The sequence below is a fragment of the Cannabis sativa genome, chromosome 6, assembly GCF_029168945.1.
Source record: "Cannabis sativa cultivar Pink pepper isolate KNU-18-1 chromosome 6, ASM2916894v1, whole genome shotgun sequence".
Lineage (NCBI taxonomy): Eukaryota > Viridiplantae > Streptophyta > Magnoliopsida > Rosales > Cannabaceae > Cannabis > Cannabis sativa.
Genome location: NC_083606.1, coordinates 46,137,285 through 46,156,530, shown reverse-complemented (window position 1 = coordinate 46,156,530; position 19,246 = coordinate 46,137,285). Strand labels below are relative to the sequence as shown.

The 19,246-nt window shown below is 32.0% G+C and overlaps 2 protein-coding genes across 2 annotated transcripts; one reads left to right on the top strand and one right to left on the bottom strand.

The window, feature by feature from the left end:
- The first annotated feature begins 9,763 nt into the window (after positions 1 to 9,763).
- Positions 9,764 to 12,228, top strand: LOC115724470 (nifU-like protein 3, chloroplastic). Its single transcript, XM_030653762.2, has 4 exons — positions 9,764 to 10,102; positions 10,213 to 10,324; positions 11,026 to 11,324; positions 11,670 to 12,228. The coding sequence occupies exons 1-4, from the start codon at positions 9,995 to 9,997 to the stop codon at positions 11,859 to 11,861; spliced, it is 711 nt and encodes a 236-aa protein (XP_030509622.1). The 5' UTR covers positions 9,764 to 9,994; the 3' UTR covers positions 11,862 to 12,228.
- Positions 12,229 to 12,580: 352 nt separating this feature from the next.
- On the bottom strand, positions 12,581 to 14,564 carry LOC115695794 (uncharacterized). Its single transcript, XM_030622879.2, has 3 exons — positions 14,130 to 14,564; positions 13,799 to 13,978; positions 12,581 to 12,977 (listed from the first exon to the last, which is right to left on the bottom strand). The coding sequence occupies exons 1-3, from the start codon at positions 14,279 to 14,281 to the stop codon at positions 12,734 to 12,736; spliced, it is 576 nt and encodes a 191-aa protein (XP_030478739.1). The 5' UTR covers positions 14,282 to 14,564; the 3' UTR covers positions 12,581 to 12,733.
- Between the last annotated feature and the right edge of the window lie 4,682 nt (positions 14,565 to 19,246).

The following is a 19,246-nucleotide window of genomic DNA, read 5'->3' as shown; positions in this document are numbered from 1 at the left end:
CAAAATTAATTAATTTTCAACTTAAAATATTTTCTTAATTAAATATTAGAAAATATAACGAGTACTAGAAATAACTATCTAGAATATATTTCAATTAACTAAGTGTTTTTCTAAAATTAACTTTAAAATGTTAATGAAAAAAAATTCATATATTTTAAAAGTTAATTATGTTGCTAATTCAATTTTAATTAGGCTAGACTAATATAATAAACCTAATACAATTATTTAAATAAGGCAAATGGGCCTTCACAATTGGAGTGGTTCATGTGAGGGAGGGCTGGGTTCAGTATGTCGTATACCTACTGCTATTGGCCCCTTAACTCTCACACAAGGCCCAAAGGAGAGGAATTTAACCATTAAATAAACAATTGTTCTTAATTGAATAAGCTCAATTCTAATTGGGCCTAAATAAAATTACTTATGTGAAATTTTAGTTTAGCAACCTAGTCCATTTACTTAGTAAAACTTAAATAGGCTGCCAATATACATCTAAGCCCAAAAGCAAACATATAGGCTCACACAGGTCAAATGAGTTGGATGAGCCCTATCATGTTACTAGGTTTACACAGATGAAAGAAATTACAAAATTTACCGATTACAAATTATTTATAAGATCTATTGACAATTGGACTATGATTAAAATTAGATCATTGGTTCTGTCAACAAGTTAATCATAACAATTTAGATCAAATAAATAATAGGTTTGAAAAAAAAAGTTGAATATATAATATAATAATCAAACAATACAAACCATAACAAGTAACTGATCTGGAATATTTGGAAAATAAGCTAAAATATCTCAATTTTAAATTTAAAAAAAATAAAAAATTTAAAATAAATATCTTAACTAGAATTTAAATTTAGGTTATTAGAGAATATTTGAAAAAATTCAAAAACCTAACAAATCTCCTAAATATCTTAAATTCTAACAAAAAATCAAAAATATCTAACCAATTTTCAAATTTAAAGTTTATTTAAAATTTAAATTTATTTAAAATTTCTAATAAGATAATATAATAAAACATCTTGAATTTTAAATTTAGATATTTCAATGTTATATTCTAAGTCTTATAATTTAATAAATTTAAATATTACAAAATAAACTATTTGAAAAATAAGATATTTTATATGGTTAGAATATTTTAAAAAGAAAAATAAAATAATAAGTTTGAAAAATTTATTGTTTGAAACCCTAAAATATCTATTCAAACTAAACTAACCAATTTTTCAAATTTCATGTTATTTTTGCCAAAATATAATTTTAATAAAAAAAAAAATATCTAATAAGATAAAATGTTAAACCTAACATATTCCTAATCTTATAATTTTAATTAAAATATATTTCAAAAATAACAAATTTGGAAAAAAAAAATATGATATGGTTATCAAACTTTGAAACTTGAACAAGATTATTTTAAAAAATAATATTTTAATATCAAAGTAAGATCATTCAAATTTAATAAGAAAAACGTGTTATCTGATCTTATAATTAAAATAAATAAAATAATCTAAAATTTCAAAATTAACCATAAGGCTCCTTTGTGCGAAATCAAATTTTCAAAATTCGAAGTCTACTAATATCTAAAACTAATTTTTGTTAATTTTTTTTTAAATTAATAAAAATTAATTTTATTCTAACAATTAGATTTTTAATTGAATATTCAGATTCTACAAAAAAAACTACCAAAAATTTGCTTTTGTTTCAATGAAAAACGATTTTTGAATCAAAAGTTATGAAGAAAACAAGTTTGGTGCACGCGGAATGGCCCATCTGACCAAGCATCAAGGCTGCATGCAGCCTACTTGACTGAGGGACATGGCCGGAACAGGGGCAAGCTTCGGACACGCCAGTTGTCTAAAGCGGTTTTGTTCGAGCGAGCCACACTTGTGCCCATGCGCGCGCGTGTGTGCATTCAAAACCCGATATTTTCATTCAAATTCAAAAAATCATAACTAATTCATAAAAAATCTAAATTAGGTTCTGTAAAAGCATAAATTTATTAATTTTTTATCTACTTTCTAGTAAAAATAATTCTAGATCGAAATAAAAAATATTTCAGTAATATACATTGCAATTTCTAAACTATCATCACATAAGCACATAAACTACATGAAGCCATCCAAATCAATACAAATCATCGTTTTAATTGATAAACATGAAAGTAAATCATTACCATGGCTCTGAGGCCAGTTGTTGGAAATATTTTATCAGGATCTAGATTTACTAACAAGTATGTTTCATTAACATCCTAATATGAATTTCTAAAACTATGAAATAAACACATAAGGCTTAAGAAAACCTTACATTGGGTGCAGCGGAATATAATGACTCATTCCGTTACGGTCTCTAGCCCTTGATTCCTTTCTGTAGCCGAGCATTATCAAGATCTGAACCCGGATCTCTTTCTCTCCTTCTTGAGCCCGATTCTCCTTCTTGTTGATTGGATTCTTCACAATCTTCCACACTATGATTGAGATACCACTTGATGTGTGTGGGCACTCACTCTATCACTCAAGGTATGAAAATTTGAAGAAGAAAAGAGAGGGAAGGTGGTTCGGCTATAGGTATGGAATAGGAGGCTCAACTTTTTGTGAAGATAAGAAATTTCATCATCTTTAAGTGTGAGCCATCACTATCTATTTATAGGTAACCACCTAGGTTTAGGTTAGATTTAATTAGCATTAAAATATTCAAAAAATAAATGGTAAAATCAAGCATAGTGGCCGGCCATGGGTATTGGATTGGGCCCCACTTTGCAATTTTGCCATTTTGTCATTTTCCCATCTCATTTTCTCAAAAACGCCAATTTTCCAATTTAACCATTTAAATGCCAATTCCAATTATTTAATAACTAAAAATTAATTATTAAATAATATTATCATTTAATATATTTATTAATTAGACTAATCAAAGTATCTTAATTAACAAATAAAACCTAGAATCTCTTTTCTTCACAATTTTGCCCTTGCTTAGTGAAAATTTATAAACTAGACATAGTCTAATTTTAGAATTATAATTGATTAATTAAAATCAATTAACTGAGTCTTACAAGCAGTATGGTCTCAACTCGTATGGGGACCATGGGCCTATATAATCGAGCTTCCAACAAGCATACCTAGAATTTACTAAGTAAATTCACTAACTTATTAATTCCTTGTTGCATCCACGCATAGAACTTGGAATTGCACTCTCAGTTATATAGAACGCTCTATATGTTCCACGATATAGATACGCTATTAATTATCCATTGTTATAATCCCAATAATCAATGATCCTCTATAGATGATCTACATTGCATAGGGATAAAATTACCGTTACACCCTTTCAATGTATTTTATCCTTAAAACACTTAGCCACCTATAAATGATATTTTAGTAAAATAATATAATCACTAAAATGAGATCTCAATCATTTATCTCTATTCAGTCAAGCTCGATGGAAATCATCGTTTCACTTCTAAATACCTATAGAAGCTATATATTTCATATCTATGATTAGCGCTCCCACTCAATTGTACTACCATTTTCCCAAAATGTACGTATCACCCTGACTAAAAAGTAGGCTTAACTAACAAATCAAAGAACATGTATAATACTCTTGAGATCGAACCTAACCATATCAGGATTAAGATTATTTGATCTAGGATCAACTAGGTGATATTGAATTGAATAGATATTACGGTAAGTTTATCACATCTAATCAAAGTTCAATATCGGTCCCTTCCAATGTATACTCCATACATCTGATACCGGTAAACTTTGCCAATGCCCTGAAAAGGTCATAACACTTATCCAAGGTGTAAGCATACCTATCGCTGATTATCATGCCAGTCTAAATCCAGTGAACTGACAAATCAGGGAATTAAACTTTCGAACATATAAACATGATTATATTCTACTGTGCTGAGAACACTATAATCACAAACAAATACATATGTTCTGGACTTAGAATTTATACATAAAATCATGAAATAAATCATGTGAACCATGCAACATAAAATGTGATTTCTGATCTTTATTAATTAGTAAATCTGATTATATTGAAATGGGTTTTATTTAGGGCACAAAATCCAACAATAACGTACTCCATGTTTCTATGCTACAAAAATACGTTTCAGACCCTGCTCATGTATTGAGTTATGAAAATCTTGAGCTGCAACTAGACTTATCATACCTAGACAGAAAGGATAAGGTCCTTCGGAACAAGACCATAGCTTTGGTCAAAGTACTCTGGAGAAATAGCAAGGTGGAGAAAGCCACCTGGGAGTTAGATTCTGACATATGAAGGCTCAATATCCAGAGTTGTTCAGGTTAGATTTCGGGGATGAAATCCTTTTAAGGAGGGGGATAATTGTAAAGATCGCTTAATTTTAATTTGAAAATTAGCAGATAATTAGGGTTTAATTATTAAACTTGCATATTAGTTATGAGTTATTAATTTACGAACATTTATTTGAATTCAGAGTGTATTTTATATGTCATATATGGAATTTCATAATTTTGCATGTTTTGTGCCCGACAACATTGGAAGGCAGTGTTTGGCTATTAGAATCACATCCTAGTATTTTTTTTAGTATAGCGGGGCAATATGGTTAGACATTGGAAATGTCGGAAATAGTTGAGATTTTAGAATTGAATACAATACCCCTAAGTGACCTTTTATGACTTTTAGTGTGGGAAGGGCAAAATGGTCATTTTGCTTTTATGTGTTTTCTCTTTTAGTGAAGGTTAATTAACTTAAATAATCTGATTTTTATTTATGTTTTAAGATGATAAATTAATTAATTAAAACCTATCTAATTTTATTTCAATTTGCAAAAAAAAAAAAAAATACAAAAATTGAAAAAGTAAGAAACTCTCTCTCTCGAAATCCCTAGAACTAGCAAGGGTTCTAGGGTTCTATTTTTTGTTCATCAAATTCCTGTGATTTCCAGCAGCTCTAAGTAAATCCAAGTCAAGGTAAAGCCTCTAGCAACTTCCTTCTTAGTTTCTTAAGTTTTAAGTTATGAGTTTTTGCGTGATTTGAATTTTAAGGTACTGTGGTTGTTGTTATTGTTTATTATTGTTTTCTGAGATAGAATTATGTTTAGATATGTTGAATTAAGCTTATTTTGAGGGCTATTTTGTTGGTTGAGCAAGCTTTGAGTTTTAGAACTCAAGCTTGACTCTTTAATGGTGATTTTTGATTCTGAGCTTAGTTATTTGTTTTGTTGTTTGGAATATGTCTACTGGGGTATAATATTCAGGCCTGGAAGGTTTCGCAAGGTCTGGAGTCAAATTCGTTAGGTTTTCGAAATTTTTAGGTTACCTTGTGTAAAACCGGTTAACTGGATTAGAAATCGGTTTCCTACACTTTTTGTGTTTTCGATTCATGTTAGTTTCAGAGCTTTGGTTGGTTAATTCCTTGTTAGTTTAGGGTATTGCCATGTTAACTTTTAGTAGTTAGATTTTTGGTTCAAAACCTAAGTCCCCGATTGTGATTTAGCGTGTCACTTATCCATGTTATGAATGATGTGATTTAGGAGCCTATAATTTGCCGACCAGTTGTTCCACTCAGGTTGGGCGGTACACCTGAATTCGGAAACAATGTATGATGAGTATAATGTAATGCATATGTTATTACATGTTTAGCATACATGTTGTTTATGCTTGTTAAAGTACATTGATAGCAGTAATAACATACATAGAGTTGTATTAATTACTGATAAATGTATGTTGGCTAAAATACTAATCGATGCTGTCACATCAATATGGCTAGAGTATGACTGGCATATTGAGTATAGGCTGACATTATGGTCGATAGTATTATCATATGAATTTTCTAGACTCAGTACCGTGTGGGATACGGGGATAGGGTTATGGTTGGGTGTATGGGCGCTTGATTATAACTCGGGATATTATTATGTTTTATGTTATGCTTTTCTTACTGAGTTTGTCCACTCACACTGCTATTCCCATGTGTAGGTTAGGGTAAGGCTAAGGCTGAGCAGCCATGGGAGAGAGTAGGTGAAGATTGTACGTGTCGGGGCGATTAGGCTTGGAGCGTACGATCTTTGGATCATCAGGGCTTATTTTGTATAGTCGCTAGGCGACAAACTTTTGTATATGTACAGTGAAACTTTTGTAAATGCTTTTGTAAACGAGATCTGAGAATTTTTTATGTAGGTTACTTTATGTTTTTAACTAAATAAGTAAAATTTTAATTAATCACGATTTTTCGATAACCTCATTGATTAGCAACGAGCTCCACGGTACGTTAAAAATCACGCTAACATGCCTAAATTAGTTAGGGTGTTACACTAACAAACTAGCTCACTCAACTAAACTAACTAACACTCCAACTAACCTCTAACTCTAAATAGCTTGATAACAACAGTTAACTTTTTTGACAATTTATGCATGGAAATTTCACCTTATTTTTATGAAAATTATTATTTTTGCCCCTTAAACTTTTGACATTATCTGATCTTGCACTTTAAAATATATGAATTATTAAAAATTTTTCCTAAAATAAAACAGTTACATAATTATGCTTTTTTTTTTGTTTGAGTGACATTTGCATGTTACATGGCCAAGTACAGTTGCATGCAATATGGCCGAGTGACATTTTCATGTTACATGGCTAAGTGAGATTTGCATGTTACATGGCTGAGGGACATTTGCATGTAACATGGATGAGTGACATTACCATGCAACATGGTCGAGTGACATTTGCATGTTACATGGCCGAGTGACATTTGCATACAACATGGCCGAGTGACATTTGCCTTTTACTTGGTCGAGTGACATTTGCACGTTACATGGCCGAGTGATATTTATATGCAACATGGTCGAGTGACATTTGCATGTTTCAAGGTCGAGTGACATTAGTCACTCTTCTTAGGAAGAGTGACATTTAGTCACTCTTGGGCCTGGTGATTTCCATCATATTGTCTCTCATGCATTGGTTAGTTAATCTCGGGCATTACAAGTGTCAATTTCTAGGATTAACAAAATTCAATAAATAATTAAATTAAATTAAAATTCTATGAAGAAATATATCAAGCTTATTTGTGTTTACAAACTCATATCCTAAAAAAATAAAGAAATATAATTAGAAATTCATTTAAAAAAAAATAGAAATTAAATTCCAAAAAATTAGTATATTTACTTAAACAAATCTAAATTTTGGAGAAAAAAAATAGACACAAAACTGTTATTGTAAAATTTAATTTTTCAAAAATTGAATTTATAGAATATTTTAATTTATATTTAAATAATTTTTTAATGAAAAATAATTAATTTTTTAAATCGCTTAATTTTTTTTTTAAGAAAATATATTTTTTTTTTTAATTTTGTTAATCATTCAAAATAATTTCTTTTAAATCTAAATTAACCTTTCAAGATTTACTAAGAAAAAAATGTGAATCTTTCTCTTTTTTATTCGGATGGGGTAAGATGAATAGTTATTAAAGTTTAGGAGGTAAAGTTATTAAATTATAAAAACACATTAACATTTAAATAGAATAATAGAAGATAACTTAACCAAAAGACTAAATTTTAGTAAATGTAAAAGTTGAATTAAAATTTTTAACAAGTCATATATTTTACCCCCAAACTTTGACATGTACCAAATCATGCCCTCTGAACTTTTAAGATTGTTAAAAATGCCCCTGAACTATTGAGATTCTTGAATTTAAGGACTTTTGTCCAATTTTAGTAAAAAAGTCTAAAATGGATGAAAGTTCAGGGGGCATGATTTAATACATGTCAAAGTTTGAAAGGCATGATTTGGTAGATATCAAAATTTGGAGAGCATGATTTAGTACATAAACAATCACTGAAATAGTAAAATTAAATGAAATTAGACAAAAGTCCTTAAATCTAACAATCTCAATAATTCATGGGGAATTTTTAATAGCCAGAAAAGTTCAGGAGACATGGTTTGGTACATGTTAAAGTTTACGGGACAAAAATCCTAATTAGCCTTATTCTTTTTTGGAATGTATGTCATCACTCTTTTGTTTCTTTGTTTTATTTTTTATCATTTGTATTTAAAAATATAGTAATGGGCGATGAATTCCTATTATATTTTAATTTCTATACATCTAACCTTTTTTTTTTTGTAGCGAAATTTTCTTAAATTTATCTTTTTAAAATAATTTAAGGTATCAATTTTGTTTGGAAACAACTGTGTAATTACTATGTAGTGTAATTACTAGGGTAGTAATTACACTGTATAGTAATTACATTGTATTTTAAAATACAAGGTGTGTTTGGATGTCAAGTACTAATTACATGTGAATTCCTAATATCATGTTTGGCATGATAGTTAGTAATTACACATTAAATTAATATTATAATATTTAAAAATAAATTTCATCAATTAAAAATATATAAATAAATAATAATCTTTTCATAAAATAAAGTCAAAACTATAACAATTTAGTAGCAAATATTTAAAATATTTTTTTAAGACTATCTAATTGCTCTTGCGTTCCATATATTTTGAGCTATTATATCTCTAAAATTAAACATATATTGCTTGTCATCATCTGTTGGGCCGTCACCAAGTTCTTCATCTGAATCTGAATCAAAATCAATATTGTTCAAACTTTCACAATTTCCTATTTCATTTTCCATGTTCTCTTCGAAAAATTCATCATCCCAATTCCACTTGCGAATAAAGTTGTGAAGTACACAACATGCTAATACAATCCGACCATGTTTTTTGATGATTGATAGAAAAAGGGAAAGTCCATACATTAAAAATAATTAAAATAATTTGAATTTATTTTTGGTATGTAATTACACAGTGTAATTACACCCATCATGGGGGTATGAGAATTGGAGAGAGTAATTGAAGCCTCCCAATTACCTCTAATTACACAGTTACTATGTAATTACGTGGCCACACAAACACGTTAAACTGTGTAATTACCTCCAATTACATTCAATTCCAATTCCCAGGTGGCTTTTCAAACGCGCCTAAATGTTATTGTTAAATACCAACTGAATGACCACTATGTACATATATTTATAGGGATATGATTTTGTCCCGTGATGTACTTTCACGGAATGTATTTCATGGTACATTAGATCGGTTTTAGGGTACATTAAATGAGCGTCAGTGTACGTTTTTACTTTTTCACCCTAATTACCCATAGATCAATCTCAGCCGTCAGATCAAATAACTTCTTCATCTGATGGCTGCCGTACATCACGGATTACAATCCGTGAAAGTACAATAACGGGACAAAATTATATCCTTATATTTATATATGAAAATTAAAATTTAAAGTCAATACTATAATAATTCAGTTGGTATTAATTTATTTATATATGAAATACATTCACGGAATGTATTTCATGGTACATTAGATGGGTTTTAGGGTACATTAAATGAGCGTCAGGGTACGTTTCTACTTTTTCACCCTAATTACCCATAGATTAATCTCAGCCGTCAGATCAAATAACTTCTTCATCTGATGGCTGTCGTACATCACGGATTACAATCCGTGAAAGTACAATAACGGGACAAAATTATATCCTTATATTTATATATGAAAATTAAAATTTAAAGTCAATACTATAATAATTCAGTTGGTATTAATTTATATTTAATAGTGATATCTAGCTGAAACACAAACTTACAAAAATAAATAAATAAACACAAAAGGCAGTTTTGCCCAAAAAAAAAAAAATAAATAAATAAATAAAAGAAGGTTTCGGCGCAAAGCCTCAAATATATACATGACGTGGCATCTTTATGCCTTTATGAATGAAAGGAAATCTTGGCTCTTTGTTCTGAATTCTATCCACTAAAGATTCAATCAAAATTTGTTATATGCCAATCAAAATTTTGATATCACTAACATTTTGGACATATAACTTACGGAACTTAACACACCAGAATTAGGAACTCTTTCTTTCTTTCCTTTTTTTTTAAAAATAAAAAAATAATTGTGCAACCCAGTAGTCTGGTGGAGGTGGGTTTCCCCACTGTAACAATTCAATGGTGGGTGTAGTCTCAAAACCAGTGCCAACGACTGTCGCTTTGTATAACCCATCTCTTTCTTCCTCTAAAACAGCCTTCTCATCTTCTCTTTTATCTTTATTCAAGGTATGCCTTACAGTTCATTTTACTTGTCGTAGAATAGCAGAAATAAGATGTATTGATACGTGTTAAAGAGTTTGATTTCCGCATTTTTCATGTTTTTATTATTTGGGCAGAACCCCATTTCGGATTCCAGTGGATTTTCTTCAAAAAATACTTGTTTTCTCAGAGGTCAATTTTTTACTAGACAGCTCATTGGGATTCATTCTCCAAGAAGAAAGCAAACAGGTATTGCCTGTGAACTAACTTACTACTGTGAACTTTTAACTTTTCACTCAGATAATTAAATTTGCATTTCATAATGTTAGCTCTGTTTTCTTTTTAACTCTAGAAATAATAGTGATATTGGTAGTCTCATGCCAATGGTTAACAATATTGTGTTAACAGTTTTTAAATTAAAAATAAAATATGTAGAACCGATTTGTATCAATAATAGTGTGATGATTACTAGTATTGTATAATCGCTATTAAATTAAAATATGTGGAAGGAGATATCTTCACATGTCTTTTAGCATTTCTCCCCAGTTCAAGGCAACTGGTGACCATTCCAGCTGCTTTTCCTGTAGAAAAAAACCTCAACGGTGGTTCAAGTATTTGTCTGTCTCCTATCTTCCTCTTTGGGAGTGTTACATTTAGGTTAATTTTAGTATGTGGAGAATAATAAAAATACAACAAAATGTTGAGACTTTATCATGATTCATGACCCTTACAGTTTCTTTTGTTGTAGCATCATCCACAGTGCTATTATCATGATTCATGACTATGTTGAGACTTTATCTCAGTGATCTTAGTTCATATTAAAGCATTAACATGGTTCATAGATTCTCATTCTTCTTTTAATAGACATTTGAACTTGACACTCAAATCACAAAGTAAAGAAAATTATAATCAGAACCTTTTTCGTTAACGTTTTGTTTTGAATAATGAAGGATTTGTAGTATCACCAAGGTGTGTCCTTCCATTGACAGAAGAAAATGTGGAAAAGGTTTTGGATGAGGTTCGTCCAGGGTTGATGGCTGATGGGGGTAATGTGGCCTTGCACGAAATTGATGGCCTTGTTGTGATACTCAAGTTACAAGGAGCCTGTGGCTCATGTCCGAGTTCAACTATGACGTTGAAGATGGGAATTGAAACTCGCCTTCGAGATAAGATTCCAGAAATAATGGCAGTGGAACAGATTCTGGACACTGAGACTGGTCTTGAGCTAAATGAGGACAATGTAGAGAAGGTGAGCCAACTCACCATTGAATTATTAATTGTTGGAATTGAGTCAACGTCCATAAACAAATGTGTCTCCTGCTATGAAATGATTGGCTATCTCATTATAAATGCCAATTAAGCTTTCACTGGATTAAATTTGTAGAAATCAGTCTCAGAAAGTTAGTAGCTACACTAGTTAGTCACTGTCTATCAAATACATGGTTATGTTCATATGGTCATTTAAACATTTCTTTTAAAGCAATTTTTTTTATACGTGTCTATTTGACTTGAGTGTACAAACGTTGATAGCATGTTTAGCCCTCTTTGTATTATACTAACATATGGCTATTTTTTGCCATAATTTTTTCTTCAGGTTCTTGCAGAGATTAGACCTTATCTTGCAGGGACAGGAGGAGGGATACTTGAACTTGTACAAATTGATGACTATGTAGTCAAAGTTCGGTTAAGTGGCCCTGCAGCTGGGGTTATGACAGTTCGGGTTGCTCTAACTCAAAAATTAAGGGAAAAAATTCCGGCCATTGCTGCTGTCCAGCTTACGGAATGATATACCAAATCACTTACTTTATCTACCACAAGCATAGGAAACCATTTAGAGGTCCGATTTCTTATGAAGAAAAAAGTGTAATTAAACATGTATTCAATTTGTTATGGCCCTTAATATCTGTTTCCGCTCTACCTATCTGGGAGAGTAAGTTTTGGGAATGAGAATAGCGATGAAAATGATAATAACCATGTGTATTACTTTGTCTCACCCACTAAATATCTCTCTTTCTCCAAGATGAGCGATAAGATGATAATTGTCGGTACTTCTTGATGTAATTAATAAGAGTTGAGAATTTTGTGAGGTGAAATGGAGAGGCTGAGAAGTTATTGGCTTTTCCAAGTTTTAATCCAGCACATTCTCATCTTCACTTTCTGCTTTTTTTTATTGTTGACATTCCTTTTTACAAAGGCTGTCATGGTTTGTTGAATCAAGAAGAAGAATTCATGTTAGTCATATTTACTACCCTAACAAGTAAGACTTGATTGTTGCTCACAAAGAGCAGGTCCAAGTTCGAATTTCCCACTTCAAATATCAAAGGAAAAAAATTAAAAGCCAGCCTTGATTGATTGGCAACAGCTTTCTCTGGTATTGGGACTTAATTACGTGCAAGCTGTCCATAAGCCCTGAGCAGTGTCAAGATTAAAATTTTAAGGCAAAAACTATTGCTGCTCTCAATCTCAAGTAGCAAGTTTAGCAATGGAAAAGAAAGAGCAAAGATGGAAGATCGTAAATAATATAATTACAATACATCATAAAATTGTGGCAAAATATTCATAGAATACAAAAGAGGGCTAGTTCACATGTTTTGCAGCCTTTGAGTTGACTAACTATTTACGTTGTTTTACACTGGTATCAAAAGGTTTTTAAGTTAATTAGTAATCCTCATCTTCGTCTCTTGATCTAGCGAATCTCCGAACAACAGCTGCAACCGCGCCAAGCAACATGAACAGAACTAACGTATCAAAACCACCCCCAATGCCAACGGCCACACTAGGACCTGGAGCAAAGAAAGAAAATGGAGACCATCCCCAACCTCCAAAGAAGGGCACACCATAACCATAGCCGTATCCACCAACTAATGGTGGGGCTACGGGAGGATTTATGTATATGTTTGTCCTGCGAAACAAGCATCTCGGATTAACATGCATATATATGTTGTTTGTAAAATCATACATAAGCAGATTATCAAAGCAACGAACTTCTAGAAATGACATGCTGCTTATCAATCATAGTGTAACCGGTTATTAGAAAATAAACAAATAAATGGTTATCAAAAAATGTTGGGAGTTGAAACTTTATTGAGTTGTGAGAACAATAAAGCCATATCAGTAAATCCCATAACAGACTTCTACTAAAATCCAGTTATGAAATAGACTAATGATGTGTGCACCCAAATCATGACTAGGATTCTTAAAATAGTGGATATTTTAGATAAATGGCTGAAAAGTGAAATGTTTGGGTGTATATTTTGGATGCACTGTAACAAGAACAAAGTTTCCGTTCTTGATATGTCTTGTTTAGATAGAAACTACCAAGTATCAATAGTAACTACAAAAGTAAAACATATTCCATTACACATCAAAATAAACCCCAAAATGCTAATGGACCAAATTGAAGTCCTTGATGATCCAACAACCTAGTGTAGCCATTTTGTAACTAGTGCATCCTACACCCACTTACTATTATGTTTTAAGGAGAGTTCTAAGTGAGTAGGATATGGCTTAGCCTAATATTAAAATAGATATGGAATGACTATCAATAATGTCTTCAAAACATCATTCAAAACAATAATAATAATCTCTTCAAAACAACTTTAACAAGTCCAAACAATTTCAAAATTTTCATCGATAGTATACCATAACGAATTCCTTTATTCATACAACCTAAATTATAGTTATTACTCAAAAGCTCTATGTACCAAGAAAAAAAAAAAAAACCTTGAATTATTGTTGATTCTAGGAGGCGACCGAGGGGCGGACCGTGGAGCTGACCGAAAAGCTTGACCACCGACTCTACCGGCAGACTTCGCAGCTGAAGCATCAGAAACTGAACCCAGAGTCAAAACCCCAGCTGTCAAAGCAACCATAGCCAACTTCGCCAATTGGTTCTCATTTTTCCTATATGAATCAAACCATGACACCCTCCATATCAATTTCACTATGGACAACAATTTAAACAAAATATATACGAAGAGATATTACAAATCGGACAAAAGCAAAGAAACCCCATCATTTGTTTCAAATGCTATACAATACACAAATATATTACCTGAGAGAATCCTTGTGATCATCTTGGTGGTATCTGCATGAGATGGTGGAGTGAGCACAAGTGGGAATCTTGGTTTGCAGCTTGTGAGTTGATGAAAGCAGAGCGTTGGCCAGAAAACTCTGTTGAGGTGATGATAAAAACGACATAGACATGTTTTCAATTCTTCTACTAATTTTTATTCAGTGAAATTTTTTGTGGTGCCGAAATGGTGGGATTTTCTATCGGAGAACACTAATCTTCAACTTCTTTTTCTCTATACTGATGTAGTTCTACAAACATTAACGGGGAATTCAGAATGTAATTAAGCAGCATCTCTTTTCTTATGTTAGCTTCTCACTTCAGCAGTAGTCTGTACGGAGCCACACAGTCATATTTTTTCCTGATACTGAAGTTGCCAAGTGGCGTAATAATAATGGAGGAGAGGAAGATTCATGAATAACGTGTATGTAAAAAATTCCATCCACATGGCTCGGGACTAATAGCATTTCTCAAATGTTAAAGGGAAAAAAAAATTAAAATTTCAAAAACGTTAAAATATTACAATATTACTATGGGCCGACCCAATTAACATTTATATAGCCTACATTAACAAAATTAAAAAAATACCACCTGCCCTATACTTTCAGTCGCACGTCACGAACAGAGACGATGAAGAAACCTTCATTGATCCAATCTTCTATGCAACCACAATAAAACCAGATCCAGCGTAGAACAACCATAAATTCCGGCGAAATTTAATTGGAAAAGAAGAACTCCAATGATCTAAACAGAAAATTACAAAAAAAAAAAAACCAGGAAAACCGTGAATAAACTGAAATTAAACATTTGATTTCAGTTTTTATCGTTCAAAATCACTCAATCCAGCCTCGAAAATCAAGATTGAAGCAATGTAAATCTGTATTAAACAGATTTGGAGCTCCCCCTCGAATCCAAAAAAAGGTATGTTATGAAAAAAATTTCAACAATGAATATAAGTCATATACAGTTGCATTCTGGTTGATTCACTGGTGTACAACAGACAATTCAGATTCTTAAAAACAAAAGACAAGATCTAATTCTAATTAAGGAACCACATGTTACGAATAAGGCTGTTTTTAATTTTTTGCGTTGCCTTACAGTTGCAATACCGTTTTAAAATGGTTTACAAATTATGAAGGAGTGTCACTTGACGTGTACCAAGAACTAGCAGATATACAAGGTACGATTTATGTAAATGGTGGCAAATTAGTTTTATAATAGTTGGAAAATGATCTGATTCAAATATACATGATGAAAAGTCACAATGAGAAAAAACTATGTTAATTTGAGTAAAAAGTTGTGGTTTTTAAGTTGATTTACAGTTGCATAATCATTTTATAATACTTTAATTACAATTTTTGCTGGAATTTAATTTGGAAAAGAGAAAGGAGAAAACACTTTGAGAAATGGTTAGTTTCTAAAATATTTTTTGAGGTTTCTTAATAGTTTTATTTTAGTTTCGTTATAGTTTATTAACAGCAAAAAAAATTTAAAATAAAAATGGCAAAAGCAGGAATCAGGACAGGAAATACAATGCTTGAACAAAGGGATAGAAATAGAAGTAAGTTTGTGTTGGAAATTATTTTACCAGGATCTTAGATCTACTCACAAGTATGTTGATTAACACCCTAAATATGAACTTTCTAAAACGATAAAATAAACACATATAAAGTTTAGTAAACCTTACATTGGGTGCAGCGGAATATAATGACTCCTTCCGTTCAGATATCTAGCCCTTGATTCCTTTCTGTAGCAGAGCATTATCAATATCTGAACCTGGATCTCTTTCTCTGATTCTTTAGTGCTGAAACTCCTTCTTGTTGAATGTCTTTCTTCACGATCATCCTCACTATGATTGAGGTATCACGTGCTGTGTGTGGGCACTACTCTAACACTAAGAATTTCGAAATCTTTAGGAAGAAGAGCGAGAGGGAGTGGTCGGCCAAAGATAGGGAGAGAGAGAGGCTCAATTTTTTCTGAATGAAAAGTAAAAAATTTAAGTGTGAATTTCCTGAAGCCTTCACTATCTATTTATAGCATTCCACTAGGGTTAGGTTTGAATTATTTGGCATTAAAATAATGAAAATATCAGAGGTAAAACCCTACAAAAGTGGCCGGCCATGCAATGTGAATTTGGGCCTCACTTTTTGCAATTTTTCAGTTTTATCTTTTCTGCATCTGATTTTCTCAAAAACGCCAATTTTCTAATTCAACCATTTAAATGCCAATTCTAACTATTCAATAACTATAAATAATTATTAAATAATATTGTCATTTATCATATTTATTAATTGAACCATACAAAGTATCATAATTAACAAATATGCCCATAAAACTCTTTCTTTACAATTTCGCCCTTACTTAGTGAAAAATTCACAAATAGACATAGTCTAATTTGAGAATTATAATTGATTAATCAAAACCAATTATATGAGTCTTACAAGCAATATTATCTCAACTAGTGGGGGGACCATGGGTCTATATAATCGAGCTTCCAATAAGCAGATCAAGAATTTATAACCTAAATTCACTGACTTATTAATTCTTCGTTGAATCCACGCATAGAACTTAGAATTGCACTCTCAGTATATAGAATGCTCTATATGTTCCACCATATAGACACATCATTAGTTATCCATTGTTATAATCCTAATTTGATCAATGATCCTCTATATGAATGATCTACACTATAAAGGGATTAGATTACCGTTACACCCTACAATGTTCCACCCGTATAAATGATATTTCAGCTTATGTGAAATGAGATCTCCACCATTTATTTTCGTTTGGTCAAGTTCGAAGGAGATCATCCTTTACTTACTATTCGCCAGATAGAAGCTATAGATTCCATGTTCATATTAGCGCTCCCACTCAATTGCACTACCGTGTTCCCAAAATGTACGTATCACCCTGACCTAAAAGTAGGCTTAACTAACAAATCAAAGAACACGTATAGGCTCTTGAGATTGAGCCTAATCATAACAGAATTAAGATCATTTGATCTAGGATCAACTAGGCGATATTGACTTGAATAGATATTACAGTAAGTTTAATAAATCTAAGTCAAAGTTCAATATCGGTCCCTTCCGATGCATACTCCATGCATCCAACCTGAGCTTTACTTTAACCAATGTTCTGGAAAAAACATAGCATTTCTCCAAATGCAAGTAAACTCTTGTTGTAGATTATCATATCAGTAAAACCCTGTGTCTGATAAATCTAGGAAACTTTATTCACATAGTCATGTTTACTTTCCAATGTGTTGACAACACAGTAAACAGGATCAAGTATGTGAAAAGGGTTTCAGACGAATTTATACATTATGTACATATAATCATGAAATAAATCATGTGAACCATGCAACATTAAATGTTATTTCTGATCTATATTAATAAGCAAATCTGATTATATTGAAATGCGTTTTATTTAGGGCATAAAACCCAACAGTTTGTAGTCTATTTTATAACAGGATCAAACCAGTTTTAAAATCGTTGCCTAGCACTAATAACCATTTCAAAATCATAGGAAAAGAAAGATATTCCATTCCTAGTCTTCTGTAATGGACAATTTGATGATCGAATGAATTATGAAAATTATGAAGCCAGTGGACATTACATTTCAGCCAATTGTAGCTATGAAGAATTACAACAGAAGCTCAAAGATATCCTCGAATGCAACTAAGAAAACACTGTTTTGCAACTGAAATATCAAGTGAAGGAAGGATACCAACCATTGAGGATAAAGGATGATCAAAGCCTTCATTTCTACATACAACTCAAACTGAAGGACCCCGACTTCACAACATACCCATTGTGTGTAAATGTCATCAACAACCCAACAACAACCATCAATGCATCATTCTTGGGAAATGTCAATTCATTAATTACACATACAAGCGCCTTCGAACCGATCGAATACAATGCAGTAACAACAGAAGACTCAACAAATCAACAACATACAATTGAAGCTACAGAAACGAAAGATGGGGGAGAAAATTTTGACGTCATGGACTATGCAAAACTTGTAGCAGAGGAGATTGTTGAGCAACTAGAAAACAACAAAAACATGGAACCAAAATCACAGATTATGAAGAACTACTAATCACAGATCCGCAACATCCTGAAATAGAAGAAGCACAAATATACAAAGACAAAGAAACACTCCAGAGTGTGCTTGGTTTCTATGCAATTAGGAACAACTTCCAATTCAGAGTGAAAAAATCATGTGCAAGAACATACAAAATTTGTTGTTTGGATCCAAAATGCAAGTGGGCACTAACGACATCCAGAAACGGGCCAACAAAGTCATTCATCATTCGAAAGTATGACAGGAAGGTGATACACACTTGTGATCTAAACATAAGATTTTCTGACAAAAGACAAGCTACAACAAAATTGATTGGAAACTACATCAAGCCACGATTTACCAACATAAAAACAACTCAAACGCCACAAGATATCAGAGGAGAAATGAAACACAAGTACGCGTTGACAATGAACTACATGAAAGCATGGAGAAGCAAAGAGCACACGCAAGAAGAATTACGAGGAAAAGCCAACAAATCATACAAGCTGCTGCCAAGTTTTTTGCACATGTTGCTAAAAACTAAACCCGGAACAATAGTGCACATGCAAACAGAGGAAGACAACAGCTTCAAGTACTTATTTGTCGCACTGGATGCTTCAATAAAAGGATGGAAGAAGTGCAAGCCTATAATAGTTGTTGACGGAACTTTCCTTAAATCAACATATGGAGGTACATTGCTCTCTGCTTGTACACAAGACGGAAATGGGTACATTTTTCCACTAGCTTTTTCTGTTGTGGATTCAGAAAACAACAGCTCATGGCAATGGTTTTTCACAAAAGTAAGAGAAACATATGAGATTAGAGAGGAACAGTGCTTGATCTCAGATAGACATGAGAGCATAATTAAGGCAGCTACTCATGTTTTTCCAGAAATCATGCATTACTATTGTGTATACCACCTGTTAAGCAACCTAAAAAGCAACCTTCAAGAAGAATGCAAGCAAGCTGGATAAACCATTCTTCGCTGCAGCCAGAGCATACACAGAGAGGAAATTTGAATACCATATGAGCGA